This window comes from Thunnus albacares, chromosome 11 (genome assembly GCF_914725855.1).
Source record: "Thunnus albacares chromosome 11, fThuAlb1.1, whole genome shotgun sequence".
NCBI classification, from domain to species: Eukaryota; Metazoa; Chordata; class Actinopteri; order Scombriformes; family Scombridae; genus Thunnus; species Thunnus albacares.
The window spans coordinates 5,865,614-5,880,051 of record NC_058116.1 but is presented as its reverse complement, the minus strand read 5'-3'; the positions used below and the strand labels follow the sequence as shown (position 1 = coordinate 5,880,051).

At 37.0% G+C, this 14,438-nt stretch overlaps 1 protein-coding gene and 1 long non-coding RNA gene across 2 annotated transcripts in view; one reads left to right on the top strand and one right to left on the bottom strand.

Annotated features, from left to right (window-relative positions):
• Positions 1-14,438, top strand: part of LOC122992667 (CD209 antigen-like protein B) — a 145,644-nt gene that overhangs the window by 124,649 nt on the left and 6,557 nt on the right. The window contains exon 9 of the mRNA XM_044366537.1: positions 13,671-13,838. Coding sequence (XP_044222472.1) covers positions 13,671-13,838 — 168 coding nt within the window. The remainder of the gene's footprint in view (positions 1-13,670; positions 13,839-14,438) is intronic.
• LOC122992675 overlaps positions 5,216-14,438 on the bottom strand; it is a 30,584-nt gene continuing 21,361 nt past the window's right edge. The window contains exons 2-3 of the long non-coding RNA XR_006406099.1: positions 5,306-5,389; positions 5,216-5,263 (exon numbers count right to left, since the gene is read on the bottom strand). This is a non-coding gene — a long non-coding RNA (uncharacterized LOC122992675). The remainder of the gene's footprint in view (positions 5,264-5,305; positions 5,390-14,438) is intronic.

Sequence of the window (14,438 nt, the reverse complement as noted above, 5' to 3'; positions counted from 1 at the left end):
AAATCACAGTCAAATAGTCTAGCAAAGGACGGTTCCCACATAGGGTCTCAAACCCCAGTCCCCCCAAACACTGACAAGGGCTCTGACCACTCAGCCAAAGCTCAGCTCTACCAGACACACAGACCTGCAGCTCTTAATACACCTGTGACACAGAGAGTTTTTTTCTTCCCAAAAACAAATCATTTTTAAAATATTTGTACAAAATAACTATTCGTAAAAACCCACTATATAACCCATTAAACCCATTAGTGCTTTTCCGAATACTGTTTTCAGATTCAGCTCCAGCCCCTACCATATAGTTCCACATTTATGACATTTTATGTAAAACATAAAATGGGTTGAAATTATATCTTTGTGTAGACCACATTTCTCCTACCAGTGCAATATGACTTTGGAGAAATACCTTCACACTAATCAGTATCGTCTCTTTCAAGCTAACATTACAACTGAACAGATTATCAAAATGATTTAACTGTGCTCATATACACAGTTAAAATGCTCTCATATAGTATTGTGAAATCCTTTAACATAAACTAGTGAAAAGCTTTCACACATAATAGTAAAATGTGCTCATATACACAGCGGAAAATTTTCCTCTCGCATACACATATGAAACAAAATTCATCCACATACTACACTGAAAACTTCACAAACATACGAGTGAAATACTTTTACTCACACAACTGAAAAACTCTCATAAAAACTAGTGAAACCTTCTACATAGACTACTGAAACACTTTCACACATACTACTAAAATGTGCTCATATACTAGCTGGAATGCTCACGTATAGTTTTGTGAAATATAACAGTTCAGTGGTGAATACGAGTATTACAGTTAAGAAGGAAGGCCTTCCTGTCATCTGAAGGAAACAGAAAGACTCCACACTAGGATGTGCATGTGCTCTTGCTGAATTTTGAGTACTTCAACCACAATGTATGTCCGTCTGATCCTTTTTGTTTTTCAAGTCCAAACTTTATAGGCTTTATAGACTGCTCCAGGATCATACATGAACTCTATCTGCATTTCTTGCTGTGTCCAGAGATGATTATCATGTCAGTAACCTACTAGAATCATTGTGTAGATGTTTTGGCAACTTGCTGCATGAACATGAGGCCAGACATTGATCCACTGATGTCACCAACAATTAGATACCCCCAACAACCTTGACTGGCCATCCAGGTCAGCCCCGATACACCATAACTGCCAAACAGATTTCTCTCTGTGTGTCCATTGGTATGACATGGCAGAGAATTGCATCATGCTTTGGAATCAGTCAAAGAACCCTATACAGACATAGACAAACTCTGGGAGTTGAACCATTAAGATATGCATTATCAAATCAAGACCTGGACAGCGTTGCGACTAATATACTACAGAACACTCCAAATGCAAGTGAAGCATACGTACTTGGAAACCTGAGATCATGTGGCTTAAGGGTTCAGCATTGGCGGCTCAGCTAGAGCTTGCGTCAAATGGATCCCATTGGGCGGTCATTTAGACATCATCATGCTACACACTGAAGGGTCTATAGTGCTCAGGCCCCCAATGAATTATGGTAAGGTGACTTGTAACTGTTTTGTATTATCTATGAGGGAAACCAGTGGTGGAAAATAACTTGAGTAATGAATAAATTAATTTACTGAAGTACTGAACTTAAGTCCAATTTTGAGTTACTTGTACTTTACTTGAGTATTTCCATTTAATGCTTCTTTATACTTCCACTCCACCTCATTTCAGAGGGAAATATTGTACTCTATCCTCCTCTACATTTATTTGACAGCTTTAGTCACTTTTCAGATGAAGATTTGTCACAATGGATAATATAACAAGCTTTTAAAATCCAACACACTGTTAAAGATGAAACCAGTGGTTTCCAACCTTTTTGACTTTTGACGTCTTACAAAAAGCAGTGTGTAGTCGGAGTCACATTTCAGATGTCTATGAGTTGTTAACAGCTCCACCAAATAGTGATTTTCCCTCTAATCTTCTCATATGCTTTCATTTCAATAAATTATATTAAATTATATGATCCAATATTTCACCAAAAATCCAGTCAGTCTTTAACTACATCAAGCTCATAATACTTTTACTAAAGTTGGATTTTTCATGCAGGATTTTTACTTTTATTTTTACCTTGCTGTATTGGTACTTTTACTTAAGTAAAGGACCTGAATACTTCTTCCACCACTGAGATAAACAACACTTTGATATACTTGGTGAGTTTTAAGTATATTTTTTCTTTAATGTAGTGTATATCTCCCAACAGGCATTTGACATCCACCACAAGCTGGTTCGGTGGCGGATGGTTTTTCATGGCTGTGTTGACTATTATATACTTATGGTGCTTATTTAACAACAGAGCCTCAAGTGTCTTTTAATTGTTTTTAGGAGGAGTAAAGAACTTTGGTTTGCCCTTAAGGGTCAAATGTGATCACAGTATGAAAAATATACAGGTTGCTCGTTTTATGTTGGAATGAAGGGGATTGAACAGTCATTGAGTTATCACACAACCAAGGGACTGAGAGATTATGGGCAGAACTCAATAGAGTTGTATCAAGACACTTTATAAACATTTTTAACTTCATGGAGAAACAGGATATACTGGATTCATTGAATGTACTACATCTGTTTTGTCTGCATAATGTTTATTTACCAAGAATAGAAAGGGCAGTTACAGAATTCATAATCCAGTGGAACAACCACAGCCAAAATTATCATTCCCTCTTATATTACAAATCATATTGCAATTGCAGTAACAAATAGTAAATAGTGCAGTAATAAATAATTTGATATATCTAATAAATCAAGTATGGCAAGTTTCACAAGAGCAAAATACTAACCGTCACCCCTTATCGACCCTCCTCTGGCTGTGAACCATCCCCACGCTGCCTAACGTTATATATTTCCTCTTGTTTGCCTGCAAAGATTTGAAAGAGCACCGAATTATAAAACTACTGCTACTTTTTTTGCCGTTGCTTTCATATCTTATATCCAGATAATGAGAGGGAATATATAACGTTAAGCAGCAGGAGGGGTCGGTTCACAGTCCCTGACAAAGGGGAAATAATGGGTAACGGTCTGTTAATACATAAGATTGGAAATGATTGCCGTTCTATAAATATATCAAGCTAAGCTATAGAGTAAGTAAGGCCTGGCCCTGAATATCAAAATATTCAGATAATCATTTTTCAGATTGGTATTTGGACATGCAAGTATTCAGATACAGTTAAGTGTAACCTGATATAATAATAATGTAGGACAGCAATATAAAAGATCATTTCAAACTCCTGACTATTTATAATTACCTTCTCCTCGTGCGTGACGTCCATGTGCTGAAGAACTGCTGCGCTTGATAACATGGTGCACATTCTCTCCTGACTGGAGCTGCAGCTGGCAGTGGCACGCTGCTACACTGGCGGGATGGGAAGAGCGATGCTACGTGACTGTCCAGCGTGTCCACACCTGGAGTTGCAACAGTCGGTTGCTGCCTGATTGTTAAGTAACACCCTGCCTCTTGCAGGCTGTTGAGCAGACATCAGTGTGACTAACAAACAAAAAACATGCGCTCTCTTTTCTCAATCACCTTCCAGTTCAACTGAAATGCCTTCTGTTTTAACTGAAATCCTCTTATACAACAGACTGAAATGGCATCATACAATTTTTTCTTCAATAGTGAATGTGAAAGCTTTTCAATGGTTTATATAAAAGGATTTCACAATACCTTATGAGAGCATTTCAACTGCGTATATGAGCACACTTTACTAGTATGTGTGGAAGCTTTTCAATAGTTTTCATGAGAGTGTTTCAGTTGTGTATGTAAAAGCATTGCACTTGTATGTGTTTGTGGTTTTTGGTATAGTATGTGAATGAGTCTGGTTTCATATGTGTATGTGAGAGGAAAAGTACATGTATATGCAAGTAATTCTGAATAGTGTCCCTAACGGCCCCTCATAAAAATACGTTCAGTAACAAATTACGTCGTGGTAAAAACATAATCTGTAAATTTAGGGTCTTTAATCCTCTATAATTGTAATTTGGTGTGTTTTACTATAACAATCCTGTTTCAAGGAAGACAGCAGAGAGCTGTCACAGACACCACATTCAACATGTGGTACCTAACACCTCCACCTTGGTGACTTCCTCAGTAGTTAAAAGACAGAGACACTGAAACCAACAAGCATTTCATCTTTAACATAACATCCATTTGAGTGATGGAGGAAATCTATGTCAATGTTAAACGTATGAAACCTGTTGATTCAAGACCTTCAACAAATCAGACAGGTAAGAATGTTCAGTCAGACAGAGAGGCTGACATGCTGAGCTGTGAGTAGTATGTTTTAATCTGTCATTAATCCTGTATGATTGATTGGATTCACTGGTCTTTGCTCTGTTCAGGTCCGAGGAGCTCAGAGAGGAGATTTTATAGAGCTGTTGTTCTCTGTCTGGGGCTGCTGAGTGTTTTCCTGCTGGCTGGACTCATCGGCCTCGGTGTCCACTGTGAGTCTGGTTAACATTCAGAAATCAGTGATCATGTAGGACTATTATCAAAAAATGCTCATGTTTTACCAGGATGTTTATTTGAGTTTATATTTTGGGTTGTCTTGGTTCCATTCTCTTATTTTCTTTATGTATTATCATTTTTTTCTCAATGTAGCTCTTCCATTTTATTTACAAAGATATCATGAAGAAAAAAAAACGTTTCCATATTTTGTGAATATGATTTTGTGAAAGTGAAGTGTAAAACTTAATTTTTCACACAGGTCACAATGACGGGCCAAAATGGGGAAATATTTTGACTTGAGTGGATAAAGTAACTATTTTTGTAGTTTTGTATTTAATGTTGTAGAAACATGTCCCTTATTATTATTTAAGTTTTTTTTTTACTTTTATTTTTTTGACAAATTATATTCACTAATGTGAACATACATCATCTCAGGAGTGGCATTCTCAAAACGCATGGCATATTAAGTATATAATGAGGATGTTACATATGAAATAGTAAGATCCCTTTATAGGAGGAGCAGTGACTGGCATTTAAGCAATTTCAATATGAATCCAAAAAAGGGCCCATAGATAGAAAGAAATTTATTCCAAACCACCCATTAGTCTACTGATCATGCACTGACTTTTTATTTATTTGCTATTTTAGATCTTTTATAAAACATAAGACTGCCTCTTGATTGATTTCAGACCATTACTCAGTGCAGCATTCAGCTGAAGAACTCTCCACTGTAAAAGCCAACCTGACTAAAGAGAGAGACCTGCTGAACGCCAGCATCATTGAAATGACTAAAGAGAGAGACCTGCTGAACACCAGCATCATTGAAATGACTAAAGAGAGAGACCTGCTGAACGCCAGCATCATTGAAAAGACTAAAGAGAGAGACCTGCTGAACGCCAGCATCATTGAAAAGACTAAAGAGCGGAACAGGCTGAGTAAGTGTGGACACCGCACACATACATTCTTTAATACAGAAGTACTCTGGTGAAAACATAAATAGAAATAGGTTATGTGGTTAGGTGCTTCTCTGTACTCTCAGTTCTGTAAAATGTATCTGCAGTCAGCAGATGTGTCTCTACCACATATCTCTGTGCATAATGACCCTTCTCGAAGCAAACATGAGTTTCTGTTAAGACGAGAGTGAAAACACACTCACACGCACACACACACACACACACACACACACACACACACCATTATCTGCCATTACCACCAGTTTACCACCGTAACACTAAAGGATTTCTTCAAACTGGCATCTGATTTACAGCTTGAGAGGAGTTTTAGTCGAGTATTTTAATATGATGTTTTTATACATTCAAATATTATAATAAGTCTTACTTAGTCTAAATAAATCCATTTCCTCCTAATTGTCACTTGTAAGTGTCAAACCTGCAAGCACACATTTGCACATGACATTTGTGAAGACTTACTGACTTGTGACAGTTATTTCTTTACATTAAAATCTTTATGGTCATATTTTTCTTGTTTAAAAACTTGCTTATTTTGAGGACTTGGTCCTCAAAATCAATGGAAGTGAATGAGGAGCCTGACACCTGGGAGGAATAGTGGTGTTGGTGGCAGATAACAGGGACATTAGTGGACACTATCTTATTTGTAAATGACTTTAGACAGAGGTAAGACTGCTGATTTTTTACTAACATGAAATATTGCTTTTAAATATGAGACTTACCAAGTTTTAACTCCAGTGCAGGGTTTGCACCTATTTTTTTTAAGGAGTCGCTTTTGTTGATCAAACGTTTACATAAAAGTAAAGTATACAGCTACAGGTAAGGTAGAATTGTTTCAGGTATTATCTATAATTATAAAATGCTTTATAATGCTTTATAATGTGTTATGATTATCGTTATAAAGCATTATGAATATTTATGAGTGCTTATAACCATAATTATACAGTAGGGCTGTAGTCTGCTGGTCGACTAGTCGATTAGTTGGTCGATATGCTCTCGTCCGACTAAATTTTCATTGGTCGATAATCTCTGTGTTATTTTCATAAGGAGAAAAGTGCTACATCAATAGCTTTCCAGGAGTAATCCATTATTTCCTGTGGTGGGAGGGACAGACTAACAAATTACCTGTGAAAACGTTGTTGTTTTCACGACTTCGAACTCGCCCAACCTAATGGAGACTGCTAGGTCTAACTGTACTGTTTCCCCATAATGACACAACGAGAACCCCCGCCAGGCCAAAAGAAATATTTTTTAATACTTGGTATCCTGATAGCGTTTGGGAGTCTCTGTGCAGCGCTGTTCCGGTACGTGAGTCAATCTCTGTCGTTGCCTGGGAAACCTCTGGTCGCGTGGTTCCGTTAAGGAGTATGTTTGCGTAGCAAGTGGGAAAGAGCGAGGGGCAGAGAAGTGACGGTGGATGTGAGCGGGGCGGAGGAAAAGGTTAGTAGTCAGTACAGTACAGACTACAGTGTGTCAGTTCATAAATGCCAAAAAGTCTGTGTTGTTTCTCCAAATGCTGGAAAAGTGAAGGAGTTTAGCTCCAAAGTTAGCAACGATGGGTTAGCCTAACCTGACGACACAAAACAGAGAAATACAGAACAGAGAAATGTGTCACTGCCGAGTTTACTGTGTACTCTGTCCCATTACCTCCCCCCTTCCCCCAGCACCAGAAATGCTCCATAGTTGGTAGAATATCAACAAGTCAATTCTAGTCACATGTTATGTAATTCACAGTAGGAGTCATGCACTAAAATATGGTGAACCAATTATGTGCTTTATATGTATCTTTTTAACTCATACTTTGGAAACAGACAGACTTGATTCTTGTCTAATTTCTAATGTTGTGTGTTACAGAGAAAACTTGTCCTGCAGGATGGAGGATGTTCAGATGTTCCTGTTATTTCCTCTCCAGTGAGTCTGGTTCCTGGTCAAGAGGCAGACAGGACTGCAGAGAGAAAGGAGCAGATCTGGTGGTTATAGACAGCACTGAAGAACAGGTACAGACTGTTTGTTTCTATGTTTGCAAAGAAACTGTGCCTAATTGCAATCTTCCTGTACCTTGAAAAAAGCTAAAATACTTACTTATTAATTCAGTAATTAATTGATTTATATGGATCATTGGTGTTCAACACCTTGACAACAATAATTCAAATGATTTGAATGAACTTGTGCTGCTCTGTAGCATGTTTTGCTGGTATTCTTAAGTTTGCACATTTGCCTTAATATCAAAGTATTTCATTTCATCTTTAGCAAGCTAGCTAACATTCTTTTAACCTTTCACTGTGTTTTAATCAAACTCCAGAAGCAATCACTCATACACTGTAAGTATTTAATGAGTACAGATCTGTGTATCAGTTTAAGAAAAAACATGATGATATCTGGCAACAGGAATTCTGTATACAGTAATTTATGCACAATTTAATGACATTTCTTATTCCCTGATTTCCTTCTTGAGAAAGACAGACTAAGGCTAAGACTAAAGACTAACATTAGCAGTCACGAGTCAAAAGGCGATTCATACAGATCACAGATCAACTACGTTCCGTAACACCACTAGCTTCTACTAAGCTTTGTGCTGTCAATATTTTTTTTGTTTTGTTTTGTTTTCATTTAGTTTATCTATTTGTACAAATAACAAGACACAACAACCAATAATGCATTAAAAGATTAAAGAAGGACTGTACAAGTGAGATTTTGAAAAAACAAAAGGGCACCTCAAAAAAGTTTTTTTAAATAAATCTAAAATTTAAGTTTATCAAACAAGAAAAAAATATGATAATGATTATATTATTATTATATTTCAATAATAATAATAGTTAAATGGATTTTTATCAAATATGTTCAGAGTAATCCTATGTAAACTGCATATTGTTGTTCAAACAACAATATAAATAATATGACTTTTTTCCCTTCTTTACTGAAAACAGACATTCTTGTCTACCTTCACTGAGGTAGCAACTTGGATTGGTTTGACTGACAAAGACAAAGAGGGAACCTTGAAATGGATTGATGGAACACCACTGACTTTAAGGTTTGGCTTCAGTTGGTTGTTTATTGACAACATACACAAACACTGCTGTATATTAGAGGTTGGTGATATGTTAAATTAAATCTTCTATCACAGACAATGTGAGGTGACTGGCAGTTCCAGGTTGGTCTGAAGCTTTTCTGGTTAAATCATCAGTGCAAAATGATAATGATGAGAAAAAATCAAACCAAACTACCATTTCATGGTGCATCTGAGACGGAGTTTCTGGTCCACAGTCAAGTTTCACACTTCACCAACTGTACAGTACTGTAACTGATGACCAGAACACTATGGGGGTGTTTATTTATACAGGAGGCTGCTTTGTTGCTATTTGATGACTGCAAATTTATATTTAGGAAAAATACTACAGTGAACCTGCAGCCCCGTCCAATTTGCTACTCTATAGCTCAAAACTATACTAAGGCACATCATGCAAGATAGAAGAAATTCCATTAATGTGATGTTTGTGAAGAAATATTATTTACAACCCTACTTCTTGCCAGGAAGAATAAGTACAATGAATAGAATGAGACACATTCAGTCTTATGTTCCAGTGAAGGACTGTGTTCATGTCAGAGATTAAGTGTCACGATTCTCTTGTTCACTGACCTGTAGTTACTGGAGGTCAAATCAGCCTGATAATGGAAATGGAGATCCGCAGTGGGGTGAAGAGGACTGTGTACATATCAGGGCTGAGGGGAAAACTGAAGACAACTGGAATGATCTGTCATGTGATGCTTCTCTGCGGTGGATCTGTGAGAAAAATGCTGGTGTATAATATGTAAAAATGCTTTTTTAAAGCAAACTATGATTTTGCAAAAGGCAAATCAGTTTGTATGTGTGTGAATTTAAAACTTTTCTCTGCTGTGCTGATGACCTTTTGCTTCTGCTCTGCCTTTTTAAAGAGATTTCTATAAATTAGATGTTTACAGCTTTTGCCAGAAGAGCTTCATTAACCAATTTCCAATGTTTCAAACAACTAAAAGAAGCAGACAGATAAAACAAACCAAACCTCTGCAAAATGCAACAGATTCATAAAAACCTTTATTTTGATTAATGTCTTAGCTAAAGATTTCATGATAGTTGAAAGTTGCAAAAAACCTGATTGAGACCATTTCTTATGACATCCCTCATATCATAATTAAACAATGTAATATAGATTTTGTGTAATTATGTCTTACTATATCATATAATGACACTTTCCTGAAAGTAATTTTTTAAATGAAGTGTGTTCAGCAGCTGACAGATCTCTTCAGCAGAGGCCATCAGTGTTTGTGAATTTTACTTGATAATAAGTGGTTTCACTCAGGAAACACTTGCTGTTGTGGGAAAATTATCAAATTATTTTAGATGAAATGTAAACCAAAACTATTCAACAGATGAGTCAATATAAAGTCAGTCAGTTACAACATATAAGCACTGTACTGGAGTCACACGTTTGTCATGATGTCCTTTGTAATGCTGGTAGCTGATACTGGTTGTGGCTTTTTATGTAATTATGAAAATAATTAAAATCTTTTTAAATAATTAATTTGTTTTCAGTGTCTTTATGTTTCTTTTATCATCATTAATTGTGCAGAAAAACTCTGTTCTACTGGGATGTGAGAGGTCAGATACAGATGGGATTTCATTCATTCAAAACTGAACTTGGTTAAATGATGATCTGTCTTTTCACCACACTCTCATGCTGTATTCAACAGGCACTAAGTGAAGAAAACAACTCTAACAATGAAACAGAACATCCTGTATCTCAATCTAGACAATCTACTGGATGAGATCTGAGACTGTCTTCACCAGAAAAATAAAAGCACTGGTTGTTTGTACAAGTGACTTGAGGAAGAGTTCAGGTGGACAGGTGGGTCAGCAAACCATGTGGCTTTGACATGAGAGATGGCTGTTCTTTTGTTTACTTAACTAAAACTACTTGGTTGGAGCTGAGGAAGGATTGTCTTCATGGTTCAAAGGAACCAACGTTGACTGTTAGACATAACCATTTGTACACTTACCATCCATCACAACCTCCACCTCCAAGCATTAAGGTTCCCCAGAACTGTCTTTTGTGTCTATAGACCAGCTACATGTGGACTTCATTGTCGAATGTAATATTGGGCTTTATGACACAATGTAGATCATATTGTATATTATGTATCCTGCTGGACTTCAGTCTAAACCAATATGACATCTTTAATGTGTATTGTGTATATGATTAGACTTTTGTGTTGTGGTTCCTACACCTGCTGTATACACCAATACATATGATCTGTGTTGTGGGCTTGAAACAAAAGATGGTGCAGGTGTGATGTCATCAGGATAGAGTAAATATGTTTCATTCAGTATTTTTCAGAATTTTGGACCCTATTTTCCAGTGTAATTCCATAGGTCTATATTCAGTTTTCCTTTCAATTTTCTCAAAAAAACCCAAAAAAACTAACAGTCCCTGTTCTAAAAGTAGGGATCAATTTATTAAAATAAATCTCAGGTGAGCTCTGATGTCACAGTGAAATATCTAGCCATGACTTCAGGACTTGAATGGAAAATAATACAAGAAGTTTATGATATGATTTAAAGGTAAGTTTGAGGATTGCTGTGACTCTATAATGAAACCCTCGAGTTGGATCGCAGCAGAATCTCAGGTGCTTTGAAAACCTTACAGCAGGTAGTTGGTTTAAACAGTATACAGGTTATTATATATTCATTTTTAATAGTTGTTAAATCTATCATATGTCAATTTTAAATATGAATTTTTGTCCCAGATTTAATTTTTAAAAAGTAAAATCCATTTCAAATCAGAAAATGTCATGATATAAGTTAAATCATATTCAAAGTAAACTTTGTGCAGTCAGGCTCTTTATGTGGTTGCACATGTGTGCATATGAAAGAGAAAAGAGATAAGAGAACAAGTGCACATACACAACTGTTTATTTTGTCTGTCCGACAAAGCCTGCCAAGTTAAAACCAAATCTACACACTTGGGGGAAAGAGTCCTCGCTGGAGAAGTATGAGGGTAAAGTCACTCTAGGAGGATCTGCAGCAGTGGCTCCGTTGTGTGGGTCTGTGTGCAGGCCTGGTCAACTGCCTTATTTTTTTTCCTACCCGCATTCTGACCTGTCCCTACTCTGCCTCTGATTGGCTCTGATGCTGATATTCTTACCCTAACCCTTACCATCTCACTCCTTATGCCTAGGCATAGGCACCCCATTAGATGGCCATCTATCATTAGACTGCTGTAATTCCTTATAAATTGGTCTTAGTCAGTCTTCCATATCCCGCATGCCACTTATTTAAAATGCTGCTGCTCCTCCGTCACTCCTGTGTTGGCCTTTCTTCACTAGTTTCCTGTTGACAACATCTCACTGTTTCTCCTTATATTTCTGACTTTTAAACCTTCCAACTGCTCTGGGTCTTTGAAGTCTTCTGATTTAAACCCATAAGTGCCGCCATAAACACTGTTTTTTCCATTACACTGTGATATTAGTATGTTATATGGGCTGCTAGGTGACACTGCTACATCAGTGTTGCTTGTTCTTACACAGCTGATTTTTTACATTGGTGACAGTGGTGTCATGGACACAAATACCACAAGGCTTTGCCTTAACTTATCTACTTCCTCAATAATACCCCTGTTGCCACTGTTCTGTGGAACAAATGTATTAGAGAGCAGTTTACAGACATGTAAAATATGAACATTCTGTGTAAGAATGACAAAAAACAACAGCCATTATTGGTATTATGAAAAACAATATGAATATTTTCTCTATGAGCGACAAATGAAAATCTCCTTCCAATGAGCTTACTACCAAACAGCATCCATATGTTGATTTCTGTCTAAAAAGTTAAACAAGACAAGAGACTCATAGAGTTTTTGGCAGTTCCTGTTTCGAGTAATGATCACACATTGTATCTATTTTTAGCATATTTGTGTGAGAAACTGAACCCAACAAGAGTTTCATCATATACTATACATGCGTTGTAGCTTGTGCTTCAGAGCTGACCCTTTAGAAAATAGTTGGCATCCTTAAGAGCGATGGAGGAAATTTATGCAAATGTTGACTCAAGAACTTCAACAAAACAGACAGGTAAAAATGTTGCACAAAGATCTAAATTATCATCTGTTCTTTTGTTGTATCATTGACTGTATTGACTGTTTCTCTGTTCAGGTCCGGGGAGCTCACAGAGGAGATTTCATGGAGCTCCTCTTGTCTTTCTGGGGCTGCTGAGTGTTTTCCTGCTGGCTGGACTCATTGGCCTCGGTGTCCACTGTGAGTCTGTTTCACATTCAGAAGTTTAAGTCAGACTGAAAATGGAACACTCTACAGCAAGATGTCTATTTTTCTTTTTCATTTATGTTGTACTGCTCTGCTTATTCTCAGCCAAACTCTGCAGGTAGAGGTCTGGATGAACATGAGCATCACCTCAACTTTCTCCTTGGTGCCATATTTTAAACCATGTTTGAATGCTGGTGTAGGTCATATGTCTCATGTCTTTGATCTCTGGACACCTGCATGGACTTGTTTCAGTGATGTTTCACAAAACTACATTAATAACAGGGAAAATATTCTCCCATGTATCTGTATGTTAACGCCATTTTGCAGGTGAAAAAAAAATACCTTTAAGGTTACTATGTGGGACAATACTTCAAATCTAAAAACATTCAGTTTGCTTGTAAAATTGTACTGGCATGGATACATGTCACGCTTTATTTTTATTTTTTTACTAGGGTTAAATGTTAGTGAACCTGTTGTGAGAAAACATCAGGGTGGCATAGTATTTACAACATGTGCTGTATGTGCTGGGCTGCTCAGTGTCAAACACCAGGACTGCTTTTATGTTGTAGTCAAAGCTGGATGAAAATCTGGAAAAAACTTGCTTTGAATAACTTCTAGAGATCTGGATCCTTTGCTCTGTAAAGTTCTGCTCTGTTCAATCTGTTTTTGTTTTGTTCCATTTTGCTGTGCCTGCACACCTTTATTACAGAGACTTTCTTCTGTTCATTCTGGCTGTTTTGTCCTACATTTGGGTCCACCTGCTCCACTACTCCTGATAGCTATTTGCTTTAAAATGATACTGGAAGCTGTAATTACTAAAAATGTACATTTTAAAAGTTTTAAAATGGTATTTGAGATAAGTGACTGAATAAACATAAATGTGACATGTCTTTTGATTTATTTCAGACCACAGTGTGCGCAGTTCAGCTGAAGATGTCATAGACAACCTGACTGAGCGTCTCCAGGACAGTAATAACAACCTTTCTTCCGTGTCTGAAGAGAGAGACCTGCTGCTTGCCAACCTCACTGAAATAGCTAAAGAGATGGAAAAGCTTCAGAGTTTGTCTGTACAGAGTGAGTGACATCCATGGCTATACAGTACTGCACACACATTGTAGAAGAGCACCTACAGAGAACGCTATGCTGAAAATAGAAGACTGATTGATTGATTGATTTATTGACTGGGACAGTGTGCAGTTTGAAACATTAAAGATGCACTGCACCAGAGTTAGCTTGAAGCTAATTTGCATCTGTAGTCCCCGACAAAAAACATACAACAGCACAACAATAAACAGTACAAAGCAAAAAAAACAAAACAACACACAGAACACACCATACAAAATACAAAGCTACACACAACAGCACATCACATACACCCACAATGTCAATTAGAAATTAATAATATAAACTTGTCAAATTAAAAGCAAGACTACCTGCGCTAATGAGAAGACCATAGATGGAGTTTAGGCTCAGTGGTCACACAGCTGATTGGTCTTTAGTATATTTTTTAATTTGGCCTTGATGAATGTATTGATTGAACTACAGTTCTTAATATCATCAGGTAGGGCATTCCACTGAGTTGTGGCTTTCACAGAGAAAGCTTGCTGCCCAAATGCAGTGCGACGAAATGGTATGGTACAATCTTGTACAGAGGATATTCTGGAGGATCTAATA